A 26,652-nucleotide genomic window follows, 5' to 3' on the forward strand; every position below is an offset into this window, starting at 1 on the left:
TATTTCACCGGAACGCCGTCCGCCATTTGTTGTCATGTAACAGAATCATAGTGTTTGTTAACTCCTGAGAATACCTGAGCCGGTAGGATCGAGGACGCGAATATCTTTGGAATTCGATCGGTATTATCTGTAAAACGATAAGCGAGATATATGTCTGTGAAACGGATAATATATGTTATGAATGTGGAAGAGGTGTTACTTTACTTTAACAAGTTAACCGCCTAACCTGGTTAGGGGGTTGATGAGGTCAGGACAGTGGTTGAGGTGTTTTGTTAGGTGCCTGAATATATATAGAGAGAGAGATTTATTTTGTCTTCATAACAGTCAGCTGATCGTAAGGAAACTGGCATCATGCCGTGTGATCAGAGGGACACGGACATTTCGGGGAATACCGATCTGTACTCACACAAGTAGGACCTAATATTTGTTTTCAAAGTGGAATTGTATTTTTGCTTGTTGAGTATTCAGATAACCAATTTTATCGTATTTAGGCGAACATATTAGCTAATCAAAAGATCTCACAACAACAATTTGACTATAATTAGAATAGAAAATAACCTAATATTCTCGAAGCAGTCATGTCGGACTACACACAGAGGTCTCTGCCTTTTTGTCGGCGGCTGAGTTACGCTGTGGGACACTTTCTGAACGATCTGTGTGCGTCCATGTGGTTCACCTATCTACTGGTGTACTACCACTCCGTGCTGGGCTTTCAGAACACCTATGCAGGTGTGTTACTGCTGGTGGGGCAGATAGCAGACGGGGTCTGCACACCCCTTATCGGCTACGAGTCGGACCGGACGCCGGGCTGTGGGACGTACGGCAAGAGGAAGACATGGCATTTAGTGGGTAAGTGTATATACCTGTTTCATATACGTGCATTGGTTGATTGCTACACTGTAATTATGATACAATTATGAATTAGTCAAATTATGTAATATTTGGATCTTACAATTGCCAATGTATGTATTCCGTACCATTCTCAATAAAATGACAATAAAGGCTATTATGTTACCATGCCAATGACATGTATTGAACTGAACACTTGTAGTCTTGTGACCAAACTTTAAGCTGAGTCATCCATAAGGAAGTTAGTTCCACAGGCCACATCCTACATTCAGGTGCTGCCAGACAGTTCCCTGGTAGTTTGTGGCAATTCAGGTTACCAGGCAGCTCTGCGCTATCAGGTTACCAGGCAGCTCTGCGCTATCAGGTTACCAGGCAGCTCTGCGCTATCAGGTTACCAGGCAGCTCTGCGCTATCAGGTTACCAGGCAGCTCTGCGCTATCAGGTTACCAGGCAGCTCTGCGCTATCAGGTTGCCAGGCAGCTCTGCGCTATCAGGTTGCCAGGCAGCTCTGCGCTATCAGGTTGCCAGGCAGCTCTGCGCTATCAGGTTGCCAGGCAGCTCTGCGCTATCAGGTTGCCAGGCAGCTCTGCGCTATCAGGTTGTTGAAGAAGCTCAGAGCTAGACAGGTCACCCTATCTGGGATCAGTGGGCTGTGATGATCAGGCCTGCTCCTGCATGAGACCCACTGGGCGTGCAGGCTTTTGTTCTAGCCCAGCACTAACACAGCTGCTAAAACAAATCATCATCAAGCCATTGATTAGTTGAATCAGGTGTGTCAGTGCTGGGCTAGAACAAAAACCTTCCACATCAAAGCTTTCACAACACCCTCTCTCCCTCCAGGGACGATCAGTGTGCTTATGTCCTTCATGTTCTTTCCTTTTTCCTCATTCCCCTTCCTGTGTCTGGGCTGTGACCTCATTCCCCTTCCTGTGTCTGGGCTGTGACCTCATTCCCCTTCCTGTGTCTGGGCTGTGACCTCATTCCCCTTCCTGTGCCTGGGCTGTGACCTCATTCCCCTTCCTGTGCCTGGGCTGTGACCTCATTCCCCTTCCTGTGCCTGGGCTGTGACCTCATTCCCCTTCCTGTGCCTGGGCTGTGACCTCATTCCCCTTCCTGTGCCTGGGCTGTGACCTCCTTCCCCTTCCTGTGCCTGGGCTGTGACCTCCTTCCCCTTCCTGTGCCTGGGCTGTGACCTCCTTCCCCTTCCTGTGCCTGGGCTGTGACCTCCTTCCCCTTCCTGTACCTGGGCTGTGACCTCATTCCCCTTCCTGTGCCTGGGCTGTGACCTCATTCCCCTTCGTGTGCCTGGTCTGTGTCATGTCTTCATAGAGCTAACCTCACTCCCCTCTTTATTACTCGGATTTGGTTCGGAGTAAGATGATCTTTATTGGCATGAATGACAAGGCTACTGTTGGTAAAGTGAAGTGAGATACACAGGTCAACAATAGCATCCCCTCCCTCCTCTCCAGGTACGGTCAGTGTGCTGATGTCCTTTGCGTTCATCTTTAATCAGTGTCTGGGGTGTGACCAGTACACCTCTCAGTGGGTCAGCCTGACGTACTTCATCCCGTTCATCATCATCTTCCAGTTCGGCTGGGCTGCCACGCAGATCTCACACCTGTCACTCATCCCTGAGCTGGTGTCCTGCGAACACGCCAAGGTGGAGCTCACCGCTTACAGGTAAATAACAACCAGGATGGATCTCACAGCTTACAGGTAAAAAAACAACCAGGATGGAGCTAGGGGACCGCCAAGGTGGAGCTCACCGCTTACAGGTAAATAACAACCAGGATGGAGCTCACAGCTTACAGGTAAATAACAACCAGGCTGGAGCTAGGGGACCGCCAAGGTGGAGCTCACTGCTTACAGGTAAATAACAACCAGGATGGAGCTAGGGACCGCCAAGGTGGAGCTCACCGCTTACAGGTAAATAACAACCAGGATGGAGCTCACAGCTTACAGGTAAATAACAACCAGGCTGGAGCTAGGGGACCGCCAAGGTGGAGCTCACTGCTTACAGGTAAATAACAACCAGGATGGAGCTAGGGACCGCCAAGGTGGAGCTCACCGCTTACAGGTAAATAACAACCAGGATGGAGCTAGGGACCGCCAAGGTGGAGCTCACCGCTTACAGGTAAATAACAACCAGGATGGAGCTAGGGACCGCCAAGGTGGAGCTCACCTCTTACAGGTAAATAACAACCAGGATGGAGCTAGGGACCGCCAAGGTGGAGCTCACCGCTTACAGGTAAATAACAACCAGGATGGAGCTAGGAGACCGCCAAGGTGGAGCTCACTGCTTACAGGTAAATAACAACCAGGATGGAGCTAGGGACCGCCAAGGTGGAGCTCACCGCTTACAGGTAAATAACAACCAGGATGGAGCTAGGGACCGCCAAGGTGGAGCTCACCGCTTACAGGTAAATAACAACCAGGATAGAGCTAGGGACCGCCAAGGTGGAGCTCACCTCTTACAGGTAAATAACAACCAGGATGGAGCTAGGGACCGCCAAGGTGGAGCTCACCGCTTACAGGTAAATAACAACCAGGATGGAGCTAGGAGACCGCCAAGGTGGAGCTCACTGTTTACAGGTAAATAACAACCAGGATGGAGCTAGGGACCGCCAAGGTGGAGCTCACCGCTTACAGGTAAATAACAACCAGGATGGCGCTAGGGACCGCCAAGGTGGAGCTCACCGCTTACAGGTAAATAACAACCAGGATGGAGCTAGGGACCGCCAAGGTGGAGCTCACCGCTTACAGGTAAATAACAACCAGGATGGAGCTCACCGCTTACAGGTAAATAACAACCAGGATGGAGCTCACCGCTTACAGGTAAATAACAACCAGGATGGAGCTAGGGCGGTATACCATATTTTACGATATACCAGTATTAATACACGGACCGGTTTGGGTTTTTACTTTAGCTTCGATAATGGTATTTTTTAATGTTTGGTTTGTTAAATGGGTTACGCTGTGAGTAACATACATTTTTATAGTTTACTTGGCTACTTAAGTCGTCTCTCTCCGCTCTCTCTCCACGCCGCTTTCCCCACAGACCTAGCCCTGCCCCCTGTCATTCAAGGAGCGCGTGTTGTTCCTCGACCACGAGACGCGTTTAGTCTGCATGATCAATCAAATCAAATTTTATTTGTCACATGCGTGCCGAATACAACAGGTGTAGACTTTACCGTGAAATGCTTATTTACAAGCCCTTAACCTACAATGCAGTTTTAAGAAAATAGTTAATAAGATATTTACTAAATAAACTCAAGTAAAAAGTAACACCATAAAATAACAGTAATGAGGCTATATACAGGGGGTATTGAGTCAGTGTGCGGGGTAACAGGTTAGTCGAGGTAATTTCTACATGTCGGTAGGGGTAAAGTGACTATGCATAGATAATAAACAGCGAGTAGCAGCAGTGTAAAAACAAAGGGGGGGGGGGGGGGGGTGTCAATGTAAATTGTCCGGTGGCCATTTTATTAATTGTTCAGCAGTCTCATGACTTGGTGGTAGAAGCTGTTAAGGAGCCTTTTGGGCCTAGACTTGTCACTCTGGTACCGCTTGCCGTGCAGTAGCAGAGATAACAGTCTATGACTTGGGTGACTGGAGTCTCTGACAATTTTATGGGCTTTCCTCTGACACCGCCTGGTATATAGGTCCTGGATGGCAGGAAGCTTGGCCCCAGTGATGTACTGGGCTGTACGCGATACCCTCTGTAGCGCCTTACTGTCAGATGCCGAGCAGTTGCCATACCAGGCGGTGATGCAACCGATCAGGATGCTCTCGATGGTGCTGCTGTAATAACTTTGAGGATCTTAGGACCCGTGACAAATCTTTTCAGTCTTCTGAGGGGGAAAAGGTTGTTTCCTCTTCATGACTGTCTTGGTGTGTTTGGACCATGATAGTTTGTTGGTGATGTGGACACCAAGGAACTTCAAACTCTCGACCTGCTCCACTACAGCCCCATCGATGTTAAATGGTGCTCTCATGCATGCTTCAGTGTTGCTTGCCTCGAAGCGAGGATATTTGGCATATAGCCGTTTCAGGAAGGTCATTTTCTTTGTGGTAATGCTGGTGAGTTACCGCTGCTCTGATATCCAGAAGTTCTTCCCGGCTGTGTGTAATAACACATTATTAGCCCATTAATGTTTTTGTAAGAAATAACACATTTAAAAAAAAAAAAATACTGCAAAGTTTCCTAAGAGCTAGAAGCACGGCAGCCCTATCCGTCGGTGCCATTTTATAACTTGTCAGAAATGTCCAGATCAACTAGCCGTAAGTTTTTTTTTAACCTGTTGATTTTGTTGTAATGTTTGAGTTACTCAAATAGCACATGAACACGCATAAGACATGGCAAAATGTGTAGAATTGCAGGAAATTTGCTTTTTAAAATGGCAAAATATTCTCTTCACCAACAAGAAGGGTGGTAGCAGCTTGTGCCCATAGAAATGGACGTGGCACGTGCCAGCATGGGCTGTGGGCATGGCATGTTCCCCAATGCTGGAAGGGGGGCCAGAGTGTTCCCCAGTGCTGGAAGGGGGGGGCTGAGCGTTCCCCAGTGCTGGAAGGGGGGGGGCTGAGCGTTCCCCAGTGCTGGAAGGGGGGGGCTGAGCGTTCCCCAGTGCTGGAAGGGGGGGCCTGAGCGTTCCCCAGTGCTGGAAGGGGGGGCCTGAGCCTTCCCCAGTGCTGGAAGGGGGGGCCTGAGCCTTCCCCAGTGCTGGAAGGGGGGGCCTGAGCGTTCCCCAGTGCTGGAAGGGGGGGCCTGAGCGTTCCCCAGTGCTGGAAGGGGGGGCCTGAGCGTTCCCCAGTGCTGGAAGGGGGGGCCTGAGCGTTCCCCAGTGCTGGAAGGGGGGGCCTGAGCGTTCCCCAGTGCTGGAAGGGGGGGCCTGAGTCTTCCCCAGTGCTGGAAGGCGGGGGCCGAGTCTTCCCCAGTGCTGGAAGGCGGGGGTCGAGTCTTCCCCAGTGCTGGAAGGCGGGGGTCGAGTCTTCCCCAGTGCTGGAAGGCGGGGGTCGAGTCTTCCCCAGTGCTGGAAGGCGGGGGCCGAGTCTTCCCCAGTGCTGGAAGGCGGGGGCCGAGTCTTCCCCAGTGCTGGAAGGCGGGGGCCGAGTCTTCCCCAGTGCTGGAAGGCGGGGGCCGAGTCTTCCCCAGTGCTGGAAGGCGGGGGCCGAGTCTTCCCCAGTGCTGGAAGGCGGGGGCCGAGTCTTCCCCAGTGCTGGAAGGCGGGGGCCGAGTCTTCCCCAGTGCTGGAAGGCGGGGGCCGAGTCTTCCCCAGTGCTGGAAGGCGGGGGCCGAGTCTTCCCCAGTGCTGGAAGGCGGGGGCCGAGTCTTCCCCAGTGCTGGAAGGCGGGGGCCGAGTCTTCCCCAGTGCTGGAAGGCGGGGGCCGAGTCTTCCCCAGTGCTGGAAGGCGGGGGCCGAGTCTTCCCCAGTGCTGAAAGGAGTTCCACCTCTTGTCCTCGTCTCCCAGGTATGCGTTTACAGTGATGGCCAACATAACAGTGTATGCTGTGGCCTATCTGCTGTTCCACTTCCAGACCGGATCAGACGAGGACCCCTCTCTCACCGAGACCCTGGGGCCCATAGATATCCCTATATTCAGGGTGAGTAGAGCCATACATTACCCCATAGATATCCCTATATTCAGGGTGAGCAGAGCCATACATTACCCCATAGATATCCCTATATTCAGAGCCATACATTACCCCATAGATATCCCTATATTCAGGGTAAGCAGAGCCATACATTACCCCATAGATATCCCTATCTTCAGGGTGAGTAGAGCCATACATTACCTCATAGATATCCCTATATTCAGGGTGAGCAGAGCCATACATTACCCCATAGATATCCCTATATTCAGGGTGAGTAGTGTCATACATTACCCCATAGATATCCCTATATTCAGAGCCATACATTACCCCATAGATATCCCTATATTCAGGTTGAGTAGAGCCATACATTACCCCATAGATATCCCTATATTCAGAGCCATACATTACCCCATAGATATCCCTATATTCAGGGTGAGTAGAGTCATACATTACCCCATAGATATCCCTATATTCAGGGTGAGTAGGCCATACATTACCTCATAGATATCCCTATATTCAGAGCCATACATTACCCCATAGATATCCCTATATTCAGGGTAAGCAGAGCCATACATTACCCCATAGATATCCTTATATTCAGGGTGATTCGAGCCATACATTACGTCATAGATATCCCTATATTCAGGGTGAGTAGAGCCATACATTACCTCATAGATATCCCTATTTTAGAGCCATACATTACCCCATAGATATCCCTATATTCAGGGTGAGCAGAGCCATACATTACCCCATAGATATCCCTATATTCAGGGTGAGCAGAGCCATACATTACCCCATAGATATCCCTATATTCAGAGCCATACATTACCCCATAGATATCCCTATATTCAGGGTGAGTAGAGCCATACATTACCCCATAGATATCCCTATATTCAGAGCCATACATTACCCCATAGATATCCCTATATTCAGGGTGAGTAGAGTCATACATTACCCCATAGATATCCCTATATTCAGGGTGAGTAGGCCATACATTACCTCATAGATATCCCTATATTCAGAGCCATACATTACCCCATAGATATCCCTATATTCAGGGTAAGCAGAGCCATACATTACCCCATAGATATCCTTATATTCAGGGTGATTCGAGCCATACATTACGTCATAGATATCCCTATATTCAGGGTGAGTAGAGCCATACATTACCTCATAGATATCCCTATTTTAGAGCCATACATTATCCCATAGATATCCCTATTTTCAGGGTGAGCAGAGCCATACATTACCCCATAGATATCCCTATATTCAGGGTGAGCAGAGCCATACATTACCCCATAGATATCCCTATATTCAGAGCCATACATTACCCCATAGATATCCCTATATTCAGAGCCATACATTACCCCATAGATATCTCTATATTCAGGGTGAGTAGAGCCATACATTACCCCATAGATATCCTTATATTCAGAGCCGTACATTACCCCATAGATATCCCTATATTCAGAGCCATACATTACCCCATAGATATCCCTATATTCAGAGCCATACATTACCCCATAGATATCCCTATATTCAGATTGTGTATTGTTTCCTGTACAGTTGATGCGAATTCATGATACAATTTAATCTTGACATTTTTTTTTTTTTAAGAATGTGTGTATGACCACAACAATTCACAACCCATTATCTTGCTGATGTTATCTTCTTCCTCGTGTTTGTAATAGGAAGTGCTTGTTGAAATGCACTGTAGGCTCATGCTAGACCTTCAGTATGTCATTTCAACACTGTTATTAAAAAATAAATAAATGTATAACAATATTAGACAAGATCAGGGAGGGATGAAGAGGAGATATTTACATCCGTCCATTTATACTTTTCATTCTCTATTTATTTTTTCTTTCAGAACCTGAGCCTCATCGTGCTGGGTATCGGTGCCCTTTTCTCTGTCCTCTTCCACCTGGGCACACGGGAAGAGAAGGGGGGAGCAGGGGAAGAGAAGAGGGAGGAGGAGGATGATGATGAAGAGGAAGGAGAGCGTCGGCCCCTCATCCCTCGCCCTCAGGGTGCCACCCCTGTCCAGTCGCTGCTGAGGTGGAAATGCTGGCTGAAACAACCTTCCTTTTACCAGGTAACACTGAAACACACCTGCCGTTTTTGGATCTGAGAGATTGTTAAGTCCGATTCAACAGCTGGTTGGATTTCAACAAGCATTTTGATCTGATACTCAGCTTCCGTTCTGTGTTCGATGTTCAGTGTACTTCCAATCGGGGTCGTTTGTTTCTATCAGGCAGTAGGATTGCTCTACTTAACCTCTATGGGCTAGGTGGGACGCTAGCGTGCCACCCGTGGTGCACTCCATCAACAGCAGGTGCATTTCAAGAGCGGCAAATTTGAATCCAAATAAATGTCAAAATTCAAATTTTTCAAACATACAACTATTTTACACCCTTTGAAAGATAAACATCTCCTTTATCTAACCACGTTTTACGATTTCAAAAAGGTTTTACGGCGAAAGCATAAATTTAGAGTATGTTAGGACAGTACATTTACAAGAGTTGTGTGTAATGCTTTGTCAAGTCAAAGACAGGGTCACCAAAACCATAAAACCAGCTAAAATGATGCACTAACCTTTTACAATCTCCATCAGATGACACTCCTAGGACATTATGTTAGACAATGCATGCATTTTTAGTTCTATCAAGTTCATATTTATATCCAAAAACAGCGTTTTACTATGGCATTGATGTTGAGGAAATCGTTTCCCTCCAATAACCGGCAGTCAAGTCAGCGTCACAAATTAAATAATTAAAATTAGAAAACATTGGTAAAATATTATATTGTCATTTAAAGAATTATAGATTTACATCTCTTGAACGCAATCAACTTGCCAGATTTAAAAATAACCTTACTGGGAAATCACACTTTGCAATAATCTGAGCACTGCGCCCAGAAAAATACGCGTTGCGATACAGACTAGACGTCATGTTGGGGAGATCTAAAATCGAAAATACTATGTAAATAATCCATTACCTTTGATTCTCTTCATCAGATGTCACTTCCAGGTATCACAGGTCCATAACGAATGTAGTTTTGTTCAAAAAAGCTCATCATTTATGTCCAAAAATCTCCGTCTTGTTAGCACATGATCTAAGCCAGCCGGACTTCTCGTCATGAACGAGGGGAAAAAATATATTTACGTTCGTTCAAACATGTCAAACGTTGTATAGCATAAATCATTAGGGCCTTTTTTAACCAGAACATGAATAATATTCAAGGTGGACGAATGCATACTCTTTTATAACGTATTGGAACGAGGGTACCCAACATGAACTCGCGCGCCAGGTGTCTAATGGGACATCATCGTTCCATGGCTCTTGTTCGGTCAGATCTCCCTCCAGAAGACTCAAAACACTTTGTAAAGGCTGGTGACATCTAGTGGAAGCAATAGGAAGTGCCAAAATATTCCTCAGCCCCTGTGTTTTTCAATGGGATAGGTTTAAAGGTAATACAACACATCAGGTATCCACTTCCTGTCAGAAAATGTCTCAGGGTTTTGCCTGCCAAATGAGTTCTGTTATACACAGACACCATTCAAACAGTTTTAGAAACTTTAGAGTGTTTTCTATCCATATATAATAAGTATATGCATATTCTAGTTACTGGGTAGGATTAGTAACCAGATGAAATCGGGTACATTTTTTTTATCCAGACGTGCAAATGCTGCCCCCTAGCCCTAACAGGTTAATACAGTTTAAAAAAAAAAATTATATGACAAATGAAACTTAATATATTTTTGTTGAGATTTTGCAGACACAACACTGCTTTGTCTGTTTTTAGCCCATGTTAATAGAGGTGTTTTTAGCCCATGTTAATAGAGGTGTTTTTAGCCCATGTTAATAGAGGTGTTTTTAGCCCATGTTAATAGAGGTGTTTTTAGCCCATGTTAATAGAGGTGTTTTTAGCCCATGTTAATAGAGGTGTTTTTAGCCCATGTTAATAGAGGTGTTTTTAGCCCATGTTAATAGAGGTGTTTTTAGCCCATGTTAATAGAGGTGTTTTTAGCCCATGTTAGTTAATAGAGGTGTTTTTAGCCCATGTTAGTTAATAGAGGTGTTTTTAGCCCATGTTAGTTAATAGAGGTGTTTTTAGCCCATGTTAGTTAATAGAGGTGTTTTTAGCCCATGTTAGTTAATAGAGGTGTTTTTTAGCCCAGGTTAGTTAATAGAGGTGTTTTTTAGCCCAGGTTAGTTAATAGAGGTGTTTTTTAGCCCAGGTTAGTTAATAGAGGTGTTTTTTAGCCCATGTTAGTTAATAGAGGTGTTTTTTAGCCCATGTTAATTAATAGAGGTGTTTTTTAGCCCATGTTAATAAATAGAGGTGTTTTTTAGCCCATGTTAATAAATAGAGGTGTTTTTTAGCCCATGTTAATAAATAGAGGTGTTTTTTAGCCCATGTTAATAAATAGAGGTGTTTTTAGTTCCTGTATTTTCCTTCTGTCCTGTTCAGGTAGCGTTTCTCTACATGTCCACCAGACTGATAGTGAACCTGTCTCAGACTTACATCTCCATGTATCTTACCAACACTCTCATGCTGCCAAAGGTAACAACATCATGTATCTTACCAACACTCTCATGTTGCCAAAGGTAACAACATCATGTATCTTACCAACACTCTCATGTTGCCAAAGGTAACAACACTATAGCGATAACTATACCGATACCAATAACTTTAATTATACCTATAACTATAGCTGTACCTATAATTATACCGATAACTATAATTATACCCATAACTATATTGATAGCGATACCTATAGTTATACCGATACCTATAATTAGAACGATACCTATAATTATACCTATAGTTATACCTATAGTTATACCGATACCTATAATTAGAACGATACCTATAATTATACCTATAATTAGAACGATACCTATAGTTATACCTATAGTTATACCGATACCTATAGTTATACCAATACCTATAGTTATAATTATACCTATAATTAGAACTATACCCATAACTATATTGATAACTATAGCTATACCGATAATTATACCTATAACTATATTGATAATTTGATATAGGTATAATTATACTTATAACTATACCTGTAATTATACCGATATTGATAATTATACCTATAATTATTTTTATACCTATACCTATAATTATATCTAAAATTATAACTATACCTATAATTATTTTTGTACCTATATCGATAATTATACTTGTAGCGGTACCTATAGCTATCCCAATAATTATACCTGTACCAAAAACTATAATTATACCGATACCTAAAACTACAATTACCTGTAACTATACCTATAACTATACCAATATTTATACCGATACCTATATAGCTTTGCCTATAAGTATACCGATAACTATACCTATAAGTATAATTAACTATACTTATACCAATATTTATAGCTATGCTTATAACTATACTAATAACTATACCTTTAAGTATAATTAACTATACTTATACCTATAATTATACCGATACTTATAGCTATGCCTTTAACTATACCGATAATTATACCTGTAACTATACCAATAATTATAGCTATAGCTATATTTATACCGATACCTATAGCTTTGCCTATAACTATAAGTATAATTAACTAGACTTATACCAATACCTATAAGTATAATTAACTAGACTTATACCTATACCAATAATTAGAGCTATACCGATACCTATAACTATACCGATACCTGTAGCTTTGCCTATAACTATACCTATAAGTATACTTAACTATATTTATACCTATAAGTATAATTAACTATAATTATACCTATAATTATACTGATACTTTTAGCTATGTCTTTAACTATACCGATACCTATAATTATACCTATAATTATAGCTATGTCTTTAACTATACCGATAACTATAATTATACCTGTAACTATACCGATACCAATAATTATAGCTATACTTATGCCTTTAACTATACTGAAAACTATAATTATACCGTTAGCTATACCGAAAACTATAATTATTCCGATATGTTCACCGATATATTGTGCATCCCTACCTATAATTATAACTATACCTGTAACTGTACCTATAATTGTAACTGTACCTATAATTATAACTATACCTGTAACTGTACCTATAATTGTAACTGTACCTATAATTATAACTATACCTGTAACTACACCTGTACCTATAATTGTAACTGTACCTATAATTATAACTACACCTGTAACAATACCGATACCTGTAACTATACCGATAACTAACTATACCTATAAATACACCTATAACTAATGATGCACCGATATGACATTTTTGGCTGTTTTGTTGTTCATTTGTTCAGTCATTTCATTCTCAACCAGGATTATTATGGAACGCCGTTTGGGTCTTTACACGTCAAAAAAGATACACGTCAAATAACACATCTGTTTCAGTAGCTAGCTAACTATATAGCTAGGTGTCATCATCTAAAATTACCCTAATTTATAAGGCAGTTCTTATTTGATTAATGTTGGTCGGACCCATCTATGTGAAGCTAGCCACAATAAGGATTAGCCACAATTGTGGACTTTGCGGTTAGCCTTCAAAATAAAAGTACGGCATAATTCTACTATTTGTATTCATTTGCATTACTGTCAATGACACTCTTGAATTTGCAGTTTGCATTCAAAATAAAAGTATGTCATGGACAGTAATGCAAATAAATACAAATATTATAATTATGCCATACTTTTAGTTAGAAGTTTAACTGCAAATTCCACTTGTGCCTAATCCTTATTGTGGCTAGCTTCACAACACACAACCTGGTGCGGTCGAGCCTCACTATCTAGATGAAGCTAGCTGGCTGCTTTTAACGTTTAGTTTTGGGCAACAGGGTTAAGTTGCTGGCTAGCTATTTATTTTCATGAACTGAAGTTCAATTTCAATAGGCGAACAACAAGTGGCTACCTAGCTAATACTTACTTACAAGGATTCCTAAATCATTGCTAAGAATAATGAAAATGACTGCAGGTTCTACTGGTCATTGTTTTCAGGCTGGTTGTATTGGTGCTAGCTAGGTACCAAGTTAAAGCTAGCTACCCAGAAGTTGCGGTTGAACAAATGATGCTTTATTACCAACTCAGTATTGTAAACACATCGTTCGTGGCAAGTGTTTGCTTCTTTGCAGCCTTTTTTGTACAGCTTTGACAGTGTTACTGTGTCTTTTTTGACACACAAAGACCCAAATGGTGTTCCATAGTATGTATGGCGTGAAGCTCCTAGCAGTGACGCTATTACTGTGTAACTCCGGTAGGGCAACATCTGAAAAATAGCGCACTTGGTAGTGTGTACCGATGCTCGACCAGTCAGCGAAAGCCAACATCACCCACGACAGAGACCGGTTGATTGTCAAGGGCAATGAATTCCATTATCTTGGCTTTAATGGATTTCGCCTTTGAGTTGTCTCGCTGAAATTTTCTTACTCTTTCAAATTACTGCTGGACTTGTTGACTGCTCAATCCACACAGCAGACATTGTGGGCTAGTTTGGGAATGCTGTTCCACGTATAGCGCAACATTTTACGAGGCGTCATTACGTCATGTACCTACGTTATATAGGTATGCATGTCAGCTTTGCATTGGTTTCGCACATCGAGGCGTTAAACTAGACATCGGCCGTTACCGATGTTGGCATTTTTAGCTAATATCGTCCGATTCCGATATGTTCACCGATATATTGTGCATCCCTACTTATAGCTATACCCATACCTGTAACTGTACCTATATAATTGTACCTGTAATTGTAACTGTACCTATACCTGTAACTGTACCTGTAATTATACCTATACCTGTAATTATACCTATAACTGTAATTATAATTATAACTATAACTGTAATTATAACTATACCTGTAATTATAACTATACCTGTAACTACAATTATAACTATACCTGTAACTATAACTATACCTGTAACTGTAACTATACCTGTAACTGTAATTATAGCTATACCCATACCTGTAACTGTACCTATATAATTATACCTGTACCTGTAATTGTAACTGTACCTATTCCTGTAACTATAACTGTACCTGTAATTGTAACTGTACCTGTAATTGTAACTATACCTGTAATTATAACTATACCTGTAACTACAATTATAACTATACCTGTAACTGTAACTATACCTGTAACTATACCTATAACTATAATTCTAACTATACCTGTAATTATACCTATAACTATACCTGTAATTATACCTATAACTATACCTGTAATTATACCTATAACTATACCTGTAATTATACCTATAACTATACCTGTAACTATACATGTAAGTGTAACTATACCTGTAACTATACCTGTAACTGTAACTACACCTGTACCTGTAACTGTACCTATAACTATAATTATAACTATACCTGTAACTATACCTGTAATTATAACTGTACCTGTAATTATAACTATACCTGTAATTATAACTGTACCTGTAATTATAACTATACCTGTAATTATACCTATACCTGTAACTATACCTATACCTGTAATTATACCTATAACTGTAATTATAATTATAACTGTAATTATAATTATAACTATACCTGTAATTATAACTATACCTATAACTATACCTGTAACTATACCTGTAACTATACCTGTAACTATACCTGTAACTGTAACTATACCTGTAACTGTAACTGTAACTATACCTGTAACTATAATTATACCTGTAACTATACCTATAGCTATAACTATACCTGTAATTATACCTATAACTGTAACTATACCTGTAACTATAATTATAACTATACCTGTAATTATACCTGTAACTATACCTGTAACTATACCTATAACTATAATTATAACTATACCTGTAATTATACCTATAACTATACCTGTAACTGTAATTATAACTATAATTATAACTATACCTGTAACTATACCTATAACTATAATTATACCTATAACTATAACAATACCTGTAACTATACCTATAACTATAACAATACCTGTAATTATAACTATAATTATACCTGTACCTGTAACTATACCTATAATTATAACTATACCTATAACTATAACAATACCTGTAACTATACCTATAATTATAACTATACCTGTAATTATAACTATAATTATACCTGTACCTGTAACTATACCTATAATTATAACTATACCTGTAATTATAACTATAATTATACCTGTACCTGTAACTATACCTATAATTATAACTATACCTGTAATTATAACTATAATTATACCTGTACCTGTAATTATAACTATAATTATACCTGTACCTGTAACTATACCTATAATTATAACTATACCTATAATTATAACTATACCTGTAACTATACCTATAACTATACCTGTAACTATACCTATAACTATAATTATAACTATACCTGTAACTATACCTATAATTATAACTATACCTGTAATTATAACTATAATTATACCTGTAATTATAACTATAATTATACCTGTAACTATACCTATAATTATACCTGTACCTGTAATTATAACTATAATTATACCTGTACCTGTAACTATACCTGTAATTATAACTATAACTATACCTGTAACTATAATTATACCTGTACCTGTAATTATAACTATAACTATACCTGTAACTATAATTATACCTGTACCTGTAACTATAACTATAATTATACCTGTAATTGTAACTATATACCTGTAATTGTAACTATATACCTGTAATTGTAACTATATACCTGTAATTGTAACTATATACCTGTAACTATACCTATAATTATAACTATACCTGTAACTATACCTATAATTATAATTATACCTGTACCTGTAACTATACCTGTAATTATACCTGTACCTGTAACTATACCTGTAATTATACCTGTACCTGTAATTATAATTATACCTGTAATTATAACTATAATTATACCTGTAATTATACCTGTAACTATACCTATGATTACTAACCTATACCTGCCCATAACTATACCTGTAATTATAACTATAATTATACCTGTACCTGTAATTATAATTATACCTGTACCTGTAATTATAATTATACCTGTAACTGTAACTATATACCTGTAATTATAGCTATACCTGTAATTATAGCTATACCTGTATTTATAGCTATACCTGTATTTATACATGTATTTATAGCTATACCTGTATTTATAGCTATACCTGTAATTATAGCTATACCTGTAATTATATCTGTAACTATACCTGTAATTATATCTGTAACTATACCTGTAATTATAACTATACCTATAACTATAATTATACCTGTAATTATAACTATACCTATAACTATAATTATACCTGTAACTATACCTATAATTATAACTATTCCTGTAATTATAACTATAATTATACCTGTACCTGTAACTATACCTATAATTATAACTATACCTGTAATTATACCTGTAATTATACCTGTAACGATACCTGTAACGATAGCTATACCTGTAACGATACCTGTAACGATAGCTATACCTGTAACGATACCTGTAACGATAGCTATACCTGTAACGATACCTGTAACTATAGCTATACCGGTAATTGTAATTATACCAGTAATTGTAATTATACCTGTAATTATACCTGTAACTATAACTATAATTATAACTATACCTGTAACTATACCTATAACTATAATTATACCTGTAATTATAACTATACCTGTTATTGATGTAGAACCAGGACCTTGGTTGCACCTGTTAGGAAACTGTGTTACTGAGACTTTCTGTTCCCTGTTCCAGAAATACATTGCTACTATTCCCCTGGTGATGTACGTCAGCGGCTTCGCTTCCTCTTTCATCATGAGGCCTATCAGCAAACTCATCGGCAAATGTGTGAGTGTCTGTCTGGTCTATTTCCGATCTGTGCAGTAGTTTGTCTCAAACTGTAATACACATAACACAGTAGATTAATGGATTTGTGTTTTCAGTATATCTCTGACATTACATTATTGAACTAATATATATATACGTGTCTTGCTCGTCTCTGATTGGTAGATGACCTACTTCGTGGGCCTGCTGCTGATCATGGCCTTCTCTTATTGGGTGTTGGTAGACGACCAGATGGGTGACCAGATCTACGGGGCGTCCGTCCTTCTAGGGGTGGGGTCAGCTACCATCCTGGTGATGTCACTCTCCATGACCGCTGACCTCATCGGGGACCAGACGGTTGGTGTTAATACAGTTGCACCGTTTTTTGAAGTTGATTTAACTTTTATTGACTAACACACTTAAAGGTGCAATTTAACCAGGAAAAGCTCTAGACCCTTACTGTAGTTATAGGCTTCAACTAGACCCTTACTGTAGTTATAGGCTTCAACTAGACCCTTACTGTAGTTATAGGCTTCAACTGGACCCTTACTGTAGTTATAGGCTTCAACTGGACCCTTACTGTAGTTATAGGCTTCAACTGGACCCTTACTGTAGTTATAGGCTTCAACTGGACCCTTACTGTAGTTATAGGCTTCAACTAGACACTTACTGTAGTTATAGGCTTCAACTAGACACTTACTGTAGTTATAGGCTTCAACTAGACACTTACTGTAGTTATAGGCTTCAACTGGACCCTTACTGTAGTTATAGGCTTCAACTGGACCCTTACTGTAGTTATTCAACAAGACCCTTACTGTAGTTATAGGCTTCAACTGGACCCTTACTGTAGTTATAGGCTTCAACTGGACCCTTACTGTAGTTATTCAACAAGACCCTTACTGTAGTTATAGGCTTCAACTAGACACTTACTGTAGTTATAGGCTTCAACTGGACCCTTACTGTAGTTATTCAACTGGACCCTTACTGTAGTTATTCAACTGGACCCTTACTGTAGTTATTCAACTGGACCCTTACTGTAGTTATTCAACTGGACCCTTACTGTAGTTATTCAACAAGACCCTTACTGTAGTTATTCAACAAGACCCTTACTGTAGTTATTCAACTAGACACTTACTGTAGTTATTCAACTAGACACTTACTGTAGTTATTCAACTAGACACTTACTGTAGTTATTCAACTAGACACTTACTGTAGTTATTCAACTAGACCCTTACTGTAGTTATTCAACTAGACCCTTACTGTAGTTATTCAACTAGACCCTTACTGTAGTTATTCAACTAGACCCTTACTGTAGTTATTCAACTGGACCCTTACTGTAGTTATTCAACTGGACCCTTACTGTAGTTATTCAACTGGACCCTTACTGTAGTTATTCAACTGGACCCTTACTGTAGTTATTCAACTGGACCCTTACTGTAGTTATTCAACTGGACCCTTACTGTAGTTATTCAACTGGACCCTTACTGTAGTTATTCAACTGGACCCTTACTGTAGTTATTCAACTGGACCCTTAGTGTAGTTATTCAACAATACCCTTACTGTAGTTATAGGCTTCAACTAGACACTTACTGTAGTTATTCAACAAGACCCTTACTGTAGTTATTCAACAAGACCCTTACTGTAGTTATAGGCTTCAACTGGACCCTTACTGTAGTTATTCAACTGGACCCTTACTGTAGTTATAGGCTTCAACTGGACCCTTACTGTAGTTATTCAACAAGACCCTTACTGTAGTTATTCAACTAGACCCTTAGTGTAGTTATTCAACTAGACCCTTAGTGTAGTTATTCAACTAGACCCTTAGTGTAGTTATTCAACTAGACCCTTAGTGTAGTTATTCAACTAGACACTTACTGTAGTTATTCAACTAGACCCTTAGTGTAGTTATAGGCTTCAACTAGACACTTACTGTAGTTATTCAACTAGACCCATAGTGTAGTTATAGGCTTCAACTAGACACTTTCTGTAGTTATTCAACTAGACCCTTACTGTAGTTATAGGCTTCAACTAGACCCTTAGTGATAGTATTTTTCTGTGGTCAGGAGAAACGTAGGCCCCGATGAGTTAATGTGTGAGACTGATGGAGTTTGTTTTCGTGTTTTATGAAACTTTCCCTGTATTTCACAGCAAAGTGGAGCGTTTGTTTACGGGGCGATGAGCTTCACTGACAAGGTGGCCAACGGAGTAGCTGTTATGATGATACAGACTCTACACCCCTGCCAGTGAGTGTCTGTGTGTGTGTGCCATACCCAAGCTTCTGTACATTTTTAATATTAGAACATGAAAAACGGTTTGGTACTCGAATGTGTGTTCAGTACTTTTTTCAAATGTGTCACGGATCAAACCTGTCTATCAGCACAGCCATCCCCTAATTATAGAGAACCGTGCCTGATCTCTTAACTCACTGCTAGCCTGGGAGTCTGGGCTGCATCGTGTTAGCTCCACTAACTCACTGCTAGCCTGGGAGTCTGGGCTGCATCGTGTTAGCTCCACTAACTCACTGCTAGCCTGGGAGTCTGGGCTGCATCGTGTTAGCTCCACTAACTCACTGCTAGCCTGGGAGTCTGGGCTGCATCGTGTTAGCTCCACTAACTCACTGCTAGCCTGTACTGGGAGTCTGGGCTGCATCATGTTAGCTCCACTAACTCACTGCCAGCCTGGGAGTCTGGGCTGCATCATGTTAGCTCCACTAACTCACTGCTAGCCTGTACTGGGAGTCTGGGCTGCATCATGTTAGCTCTATTAACTCACTGCTAGCCTGGGAGTCTGGGCTGCATCGTGTTAGCTCCACCAACTCACTGCTAGCCTGGGAGTCCGGGCTGCATCGTGTTAGCTCCACCAACTCACTGCTAGCCTGGGAGTCTGGGCTGCATCGTGTTAGCTCCACTAACTCACTGCTAGCCTGGGAGTCTGGGCTGCATCGTGTTAGCTCCACTAACTCACTGCTAGCCTGTACTGGGAGTCTGGGCTGCATCATGTTAGCTCCACTAACTCACTGCCAGCCTGGGAGTCTGGGCTGCATCATGTTAGCTCCACTAACTCACTGCTAGCCTGTACTGGGAGTCTGGGCTGCATCATGTTAGCTCTATTAACTCACTGCTAGCCTGGGAGTCTGGGCTGCATCGTGTTAGCTCCACCAACTCACTGCTAGCCTGGGAGTCTGGGCTGCATCGTGTTACCTCCACCAACTCACTGCTAGCCTGGGAGTCTGGGCTGCATCGTGTTAGCTCCACTAACTCACTGCTAGCCTGGGAGTCTGGGCTGCATCGTGTTAGCTCCACTAACTCACTGCTAGCCTGGGAGTCTGGGCTGCATCATGTTAGCTCCACTAACTCACTGCTAGCCTGTACTGGGAGTCTGGGCTGCACCATGTTAGCTCCATCTGGGCTGCATCATGTTAGCCTCCCACTCATGCTGTACAGAAGTGAAAACACTTTAATAATGTAACACGGCATGTAGAAATGTTAAACTGTTAATTACTGTTGGCAAAACAATGTCCGGTACAGGCTAGAACACTTTACAATACAAGAAGATGCTGGTATTTTCCAGCTTGGTAGGCTAACTTTCCTTGCTAGCTGACAGCTGAAGCTAACATCAATTCACTACCCTAGTACTGTGTTTGTGATAATATGCAAACCATCGGTAAAATATGCTGATTTCAAAGCAGATTGCCACCAAAACCTTTATTTATTCACCTATTTGGTCTCAAGTCTCTTCCCAAGATGATCTATTGCCTCAGTGAACGGACTGTGCTCTGATGGGCCGCCCCCCTTTTTAGACCTAGGTTACGTATGTATTCACCCGTATTGTGTATAGACCTAGGCTACGTGTGTATAGACCTAGGCTACGTATGTATTCCCCTGTATTGTGTATAGACCTAGGCTACGTATGTATTCCCCTGTATTGTGTATAGACCTAGGCTACGTATGTATTCCCCTGTATTGTGTATAGAGACCTAGGCTACGTCTGTATTCACCTGTATTGTGACTAGACCTAGGCTACGTCTATATTCACCTGTATTGTGAATAGACCTAGGCTACGTCTTGATCCAAGTTTTTATCAATAGAGATGTGTGTTCTTCTGTTGTAACTTTCCTTCCCCCCCTCTTTCCCTTCCCCTCTCTCTGTCTCTCCTGTCTCTCTCTCTCTCTCCTGTCTCCTCTGTCTCTCCTGTCTCTCTCGCTCTCCTCCCTACCCTCTGTCTCTCTCGCTCTCCTCCCTACCCTCTGTGTCTCTCTCTCTCTCCCCCACCCCTCTGTCCCTGTCTCTCTCTCTCTCTCTCTCTTCTCTCTCTCTCTCTCTCTCTCTCTCTCTCTCTCTCTCCCCCACCCCTCTGTCCCTCTCTCTCTCTCTCCCCTCTGTCTCTCTGTCTCCTCTGTCTCTCTCTCCCCCACCCCTCTGTCTCCCCCTCTGTCTCTGTCCATCAGTACTCAGGTCTGCTGTCCAGCGTGTGTGTGGTACTACCACTATGTCATGGTCATAGCAACAGGAGGCGTGGCCGTCGTTGCAGCTCTCAGTCTCTGTACCATCCTTGTCTGGCCTATCGGGATCGTCCGCCGTGAGTTTCATCACATTACATTTGAACTATAAAGTAAACTCTGATATGGTTGTTCATGATTGATTTTTCAGGATCTCTTTTTTTTTTTGCCTACCGAAGGGCTAGTCTTCCTTTTGGATGTTCGTGTAGTAATGCGCTACAAGTGCTGTGGTGCTGATTTGTTTACTCTTTCAGAGACAGACGTGAAGAACATAGACAATCCTAACTACGATTGGGTGGTTCCAGTGGGGCGGGGCCAGGGTGAGGGCTTTCAAACATTTTACTCAAGAAATTCCCTTCTCAAGGTGTCCATCACATCCAGCATCAGTAGACTTGTTTTACACCTTGCTTCAACCCTAATGCTTTCAGGTGTGGTGCTGTTTTCCCTTCCAGACTCTGGCAAGAAGAACCAACACAAGGAGAACATAGACAACCCTAACTACACTCAGGAAGCGGGGCAGTGTGATTGTGCTAGTGTTAGGGATTAGGGGCTGGGGTTAGGGGCTGGGTTTAGGGCTGGTGCTGGGCCTTATAACATTTACTAAACAAATCAAATTCAATTCAAGTAAATATCAAATTTGAAATATGGATTGACCTAACTGAGGTGGAAGGTTGACCTAACTGAGGTGGAAGGTTGACCTAACTGAGGTGGAAGGTTGACCTAACCGAGGTGGAAGGTTGACCTAACCGAGGTGGAAGGTTGACCTAACCGAGGTGGAAGGTTGACCTAACCGAGGTGGAAGGTTGACCTAACCGAGGTGGAAGGTTGACCTAACCGAGGTGGAAGGTTGACCTAACCGAGGTGGAAGGTTGACCTAACCGAGGTGGAAGGTTGACCTAACCGAGGTGGAAGGTTGACCTAACCGAGGTGGAAGGTTGACCTAACCGAGGTGGAAGGTTGACCTAACCGAGGTGGAAGGTTGACCTAACCGAGGTGGAAGGTTGGCCTAACCGAGGTGGAAGGTTGGCCTAACCGAGGTGGAAGGTTGGCCTAACCGAGGTGGAAGGTTGGCCTAACCGAGGTGTTTGCTCTTCCAGACTGAGGGGCCGGTAGGTCTGACGGCTGAGGGGCCGGTAGGTCTGACGGTGTAGGTCTTATCACATTTTAAATAAAATAATCAAAAAATTCTCAATTTCCAATTACATTCAGCATCAGTATGTTTGATTGGATCAAATGGTGGATGATATAGGTTCTCAGAACTGTAATGAATGACTATTATAATAAGATTGAACTGTAATGAATGACTATTATAATAATAATGGAACTATAATGAATGACTATTATAATAATAAGACTGAACTGTAATGAATGACTATTATTATAATAATAATAATAATAATAATAATAATAAGATTGAACTGTAATGAATGACTATTATAATAATAATAAGAAGATTGAGCTGTAATGAATGACTATTATAATAATAATAAGACTGAACTGTAATGAATGACTATTATAATAATAAGACTGAACTGTAATGAATGACTATTATAATAGGATTATGGAAACCAGATTCATTTCCAAATCGTTTTTATTTTTGATATCTATCTACCACTATACTGAATTAGAAGTTATTTTCTGTCCAAATCTGTCAGTTCTTGATCCAGCTTATCCATTGACTGTCTTTCATTTGATTTGTAAATGCTGCTGTTTGGACAGTTAATTGATTGGTCCTAATAAAAACAAAAAAATAGACTACACTTTTCAACTAACTTCCTGATTCACTGAACGACTACGTAAGAGTGTGTCTGGCTGGTGTCAACGTTTGCTTTATTATCTATAGAATATCAAGGTATTTGTTGTGATTGACATGTCCCCTCTGTGTCTCTGTCCCTCTGTCTCTTTGCAGGTCTGCCTTACATCACAGGTCTGATGGGCAGCGAGGATCAGGACATCTCTGAGGACAACTCTTACCAGCCTAGACCAACGGTCAACTAAGGAACTACTGCTGGTAGAGGTATGGTGGACAGGGTTAACTGGACCCTGCTCTACTGAAGTAGAGACCAGGACCAGGGCTCTACTGAAGCAGAGACCAGGGCTCTACTGAAGCAGAGACCAGGGCTCTACTGAAGCAGAGACCAGGGCTCTACTGAAGCAGAGACCAGGGCTCTACTGAAGCAGGGGCCAGGGCTCTACTGAAGCAGGGGCCAGGGCTCTACTGAAGCAGGGGCCAGGGCTCTACTGAAGCAGGGACCAGGGCTCTACTGAAGCAGGGACCAGGGCTCTACTGAAGCAGGGACCAGGGCTCTACTGAAGCAGGGACCAGGGCTCTACTGAAGCGGAGACCAGGGCTCTACTGAAGCGGGGACCAGCCAGTCCCACGTATCCCTGGGTGAATAACCACTGCAGAACCCAGCTTCTCTCTTCAGGGATTATAGTTTAGCTCTGTGGCCTCTCCAGGACCTCTCCAAGACTCACTCAGGCATCTTAAACTCTCAGCTGGAACAACAAACATTTAGACAGAGAAGTAATCTCACCGGAGTGTTCACAAACAGCCAAGTGGACCAGCAGTAGTTCCTCTGAACTGAAAGAATCAAAATACTTTTCTTCTGGACCTGACCAGTAGCTGTTCTGTTCTGTAGGTGAGTTGGGTGGAACAGTAGCCATCAGGTCCCATTTCTACTATAGATCAAAACGTTGCTATGCTGTCACAGAGTAAATGGTCATTTAGCAGAGTATCGGTCAATACAGTGAACACTATTACTGTCAACATGAGGGAGGCTATACAGTAACAGTCCATTCGCTCTCTCGCTCTCTCTCGCTCTCTCTCGCTCTCTCTGTTTCTCTCTCTGTTTCTCTCTCTGTTTCTCTCTCTGTTTCTCGCTCTGTTTCTCGCTCTGTTTCTCGCTCTCTCTGTTTCTCGCTCTCTCTGTTTCTCGCTCTCTCTGTTTCTCGCTCTCTCTGTTTCTCGCTCTCTCTGTTTCTCGCTCTCTCTGTTTCTCGCTCTCTCTGTTTCTCGCTCTCTCGCTCTCTGGCTCTCTCAATCAGCACCTTCTCACAGTCATACTGCGGTTGATTCAGTCGGTTCATTCGGCCGGTTGCTTTGGCCGGTCGGTCCAGTCGGTCGGTCGGTTCAACAGTGCCTATATGATTGAGTATATATATCTACACTGATACACATGGATCCAGAAGACTTACATACCACTCTTGAGAAAAGTCCTAATAATACACTATTATACCATCTGTTGTGAATGTCCCAAAACAAATACTGATTACAGCCCGCTGGGCATACACTGGTTGAATCAGCGTTGTTTCCACGTCATTTCAATGAAATTACATTGAACCAATGTGGAATAGACGTTGAATTGACGTCTGCCCAGTGGGAGGTGCCATGTCAATCGGGAAAAGCTTTTGTTTTGAGGTACGTTCTCTTTGTAAATGTAGTTATTGTGTGTTTTTACTAGAGTGTTGGGAACATTTAATTCCAGTGGTAATCATTAGTGTTGTAGTAATAATACCACATTGTGTTGCTTTAAACTAAATCATGTTGTGTGTTTTTGATTACATGTTCTAGTGTAAATTAATGTTGCAAGTAAAATAAGGATTTGTGGGGGCATTTATTAAATGAAACGAATCAGGATTTAAGCAGTAGCCAATGTGAAAATGGATACTTTGCAATATGGATAAACTGAATGGAATTTATACTGAGCAAAAAATATAAACGCAACAATTTCAACCATTTTACTGAGTTACTGTTCATATGAATTTATTAGGGACCTAATCTATGGATTTCACATGACTGCGCAGGGGCAAAGCCATGGGTGGACCTTGGCAAAGGAGAAATGCTCACTAACAGGGATGTAAACAAATTGTGCTCAAAATTAGATAGAAATAAGCTTTTTGTACTTATGGAACATTTCTGGGATTTTTTGTTGTTGTTTTCAGTTCATGGGACCAACACTTTACATGTTGCGTTTTTTTATATTTTTGTTCAGTATATATGAATAGTAGAATATATTTTCTGTTGATATTCCACTCAGGTTACTGGACAGAAAGATGATTCTACGTCTCAAACAATAGAACTAGAATCATTAGAGTATAAATAATTTTAATTCTATGGAGAAAACATTTTTTTTGCACAGGGCAACTAGGAAACTGCCTTTATAGGAAAACATTTTATTTTATCTCTTGAGAAATATTTTTGTATTCATTTTGCTTTTTATTTCCAATATATTGCGAAGTGACTAATTTTTTTTTTCTTTATTTTTTTTTTCTTCCTACTGTTCATATCATGCTCATTCATTGGGAAGTATATTAAACATATTTCATACTACTCTCATACACTGTGTTTGTTCATCTACTTTTCTAGAATAATTCTCCACATTAACATTGGCCTAGAGCATGGTGAGGGAGGCTATACAGAGAGAGCATGGTGTGTGCAACGCCAGGGTTGTGGGTTCGATTCCCACGTGGGGCCAGTACAAAAACAATTTTAAAAAATGCATGAAATGTATGCATTCACTACTGTAAGTCGCTCTGGATAAGAGCGTCTGCTAAATGACTAAAATGTAAAATGTATTGGTTAGTGGGGAAGGAGGGCCCACCCTCGCCCCCTCTCACCCTCCCCCCTGACCCTGGAATGGTATACCTAAAGGTGCCTACATACAGATTAGTATCATGTAGATCTCCCCTACCACACAAATGTCAGATGGCTGAGTTTGGGGAAGGTGCTTAAAAGGGTGTGGGACCTGAAGTTGGAGATGAAAGGGAAAATATGTGAAAATATGAAAGGGAAAATATGTGGATTTCCCTCAACGGCAAGATAAAGAATGGTTGGCTGATTTTGCCTTCACCATCGACATCATGGCCTCATGAATGAACTGAATTCCCAACTACTAGGGAATGGCCTTTTTGCACATCAGATGTACAGCCTTGTCAAAGCCTTCAAGG

The 26,652-nt window shown here is 41.5% G+C and overlaps 1 protein-coding gene across 5 annotated transcripts; it reads left to right on the forward strand.

Moving 5' to 3' along the window:
• Positions 1–26,041, forward strand: LOC106592566 (major facilitator superfamily domain-containing protein 12). Of its 5 annotated transcripts, XR_006758853.2 has the most exons (12): positions 1–849; positions 2,319–2,529; positions 6,322–6,454; positions 8,316–8,540; positions 10,919–11,011; positions 17,136–17,228; positions 17,391–17,561; positions 19,353–19,447; positions 21,652–21,782; positions 21,957–22,022; positions 23,612–24,344; positions 24,751–26,041. XR_006758853.2 is itself a non-coding variant. In XM_045694565.2 (11 exons), exons 1-11 carry the CDS (start codon positions 579–581, stop codon positions 23,698–23,700), a joined length of 1,578 nt encoding a protein of 525 aa, XP_045550521.1. In that variant the 5' UTR covers positions 1–578; the 3' UTR covers positions 23,701–26,041. The 5 variants fall into 5 exon arrangements, 4 of the variants coding, with proteins under 4 accessions (XP_045550521.1, XP_045550519.1, XP_045550522.1 ...); XM_045694565.2 differs by having other exon boundaries at positions 23,612–26,041; XM_045694563.2 differs by lacking the exons at positions 23,612–24,344; positions 24,751–26,041 and adding an exon at positions 22,131–23,462.
• Positions 26,042–26,652: the final 611 nt, after the last annotated feature.

The sequence above is a fragment of the Salmo salar genome, chromosome 14 (genome assembly GCF_965601325.2).
Source record: "Salmo salar chromosome 14, fSalSal1, whole genome shotgun sequence".
Lineage (NCBI taxonomy): Eukaryota > Metazoa > Chordata > Actinopteri > Salmoniformes > Salmonidae > Salmo > Salmo salar.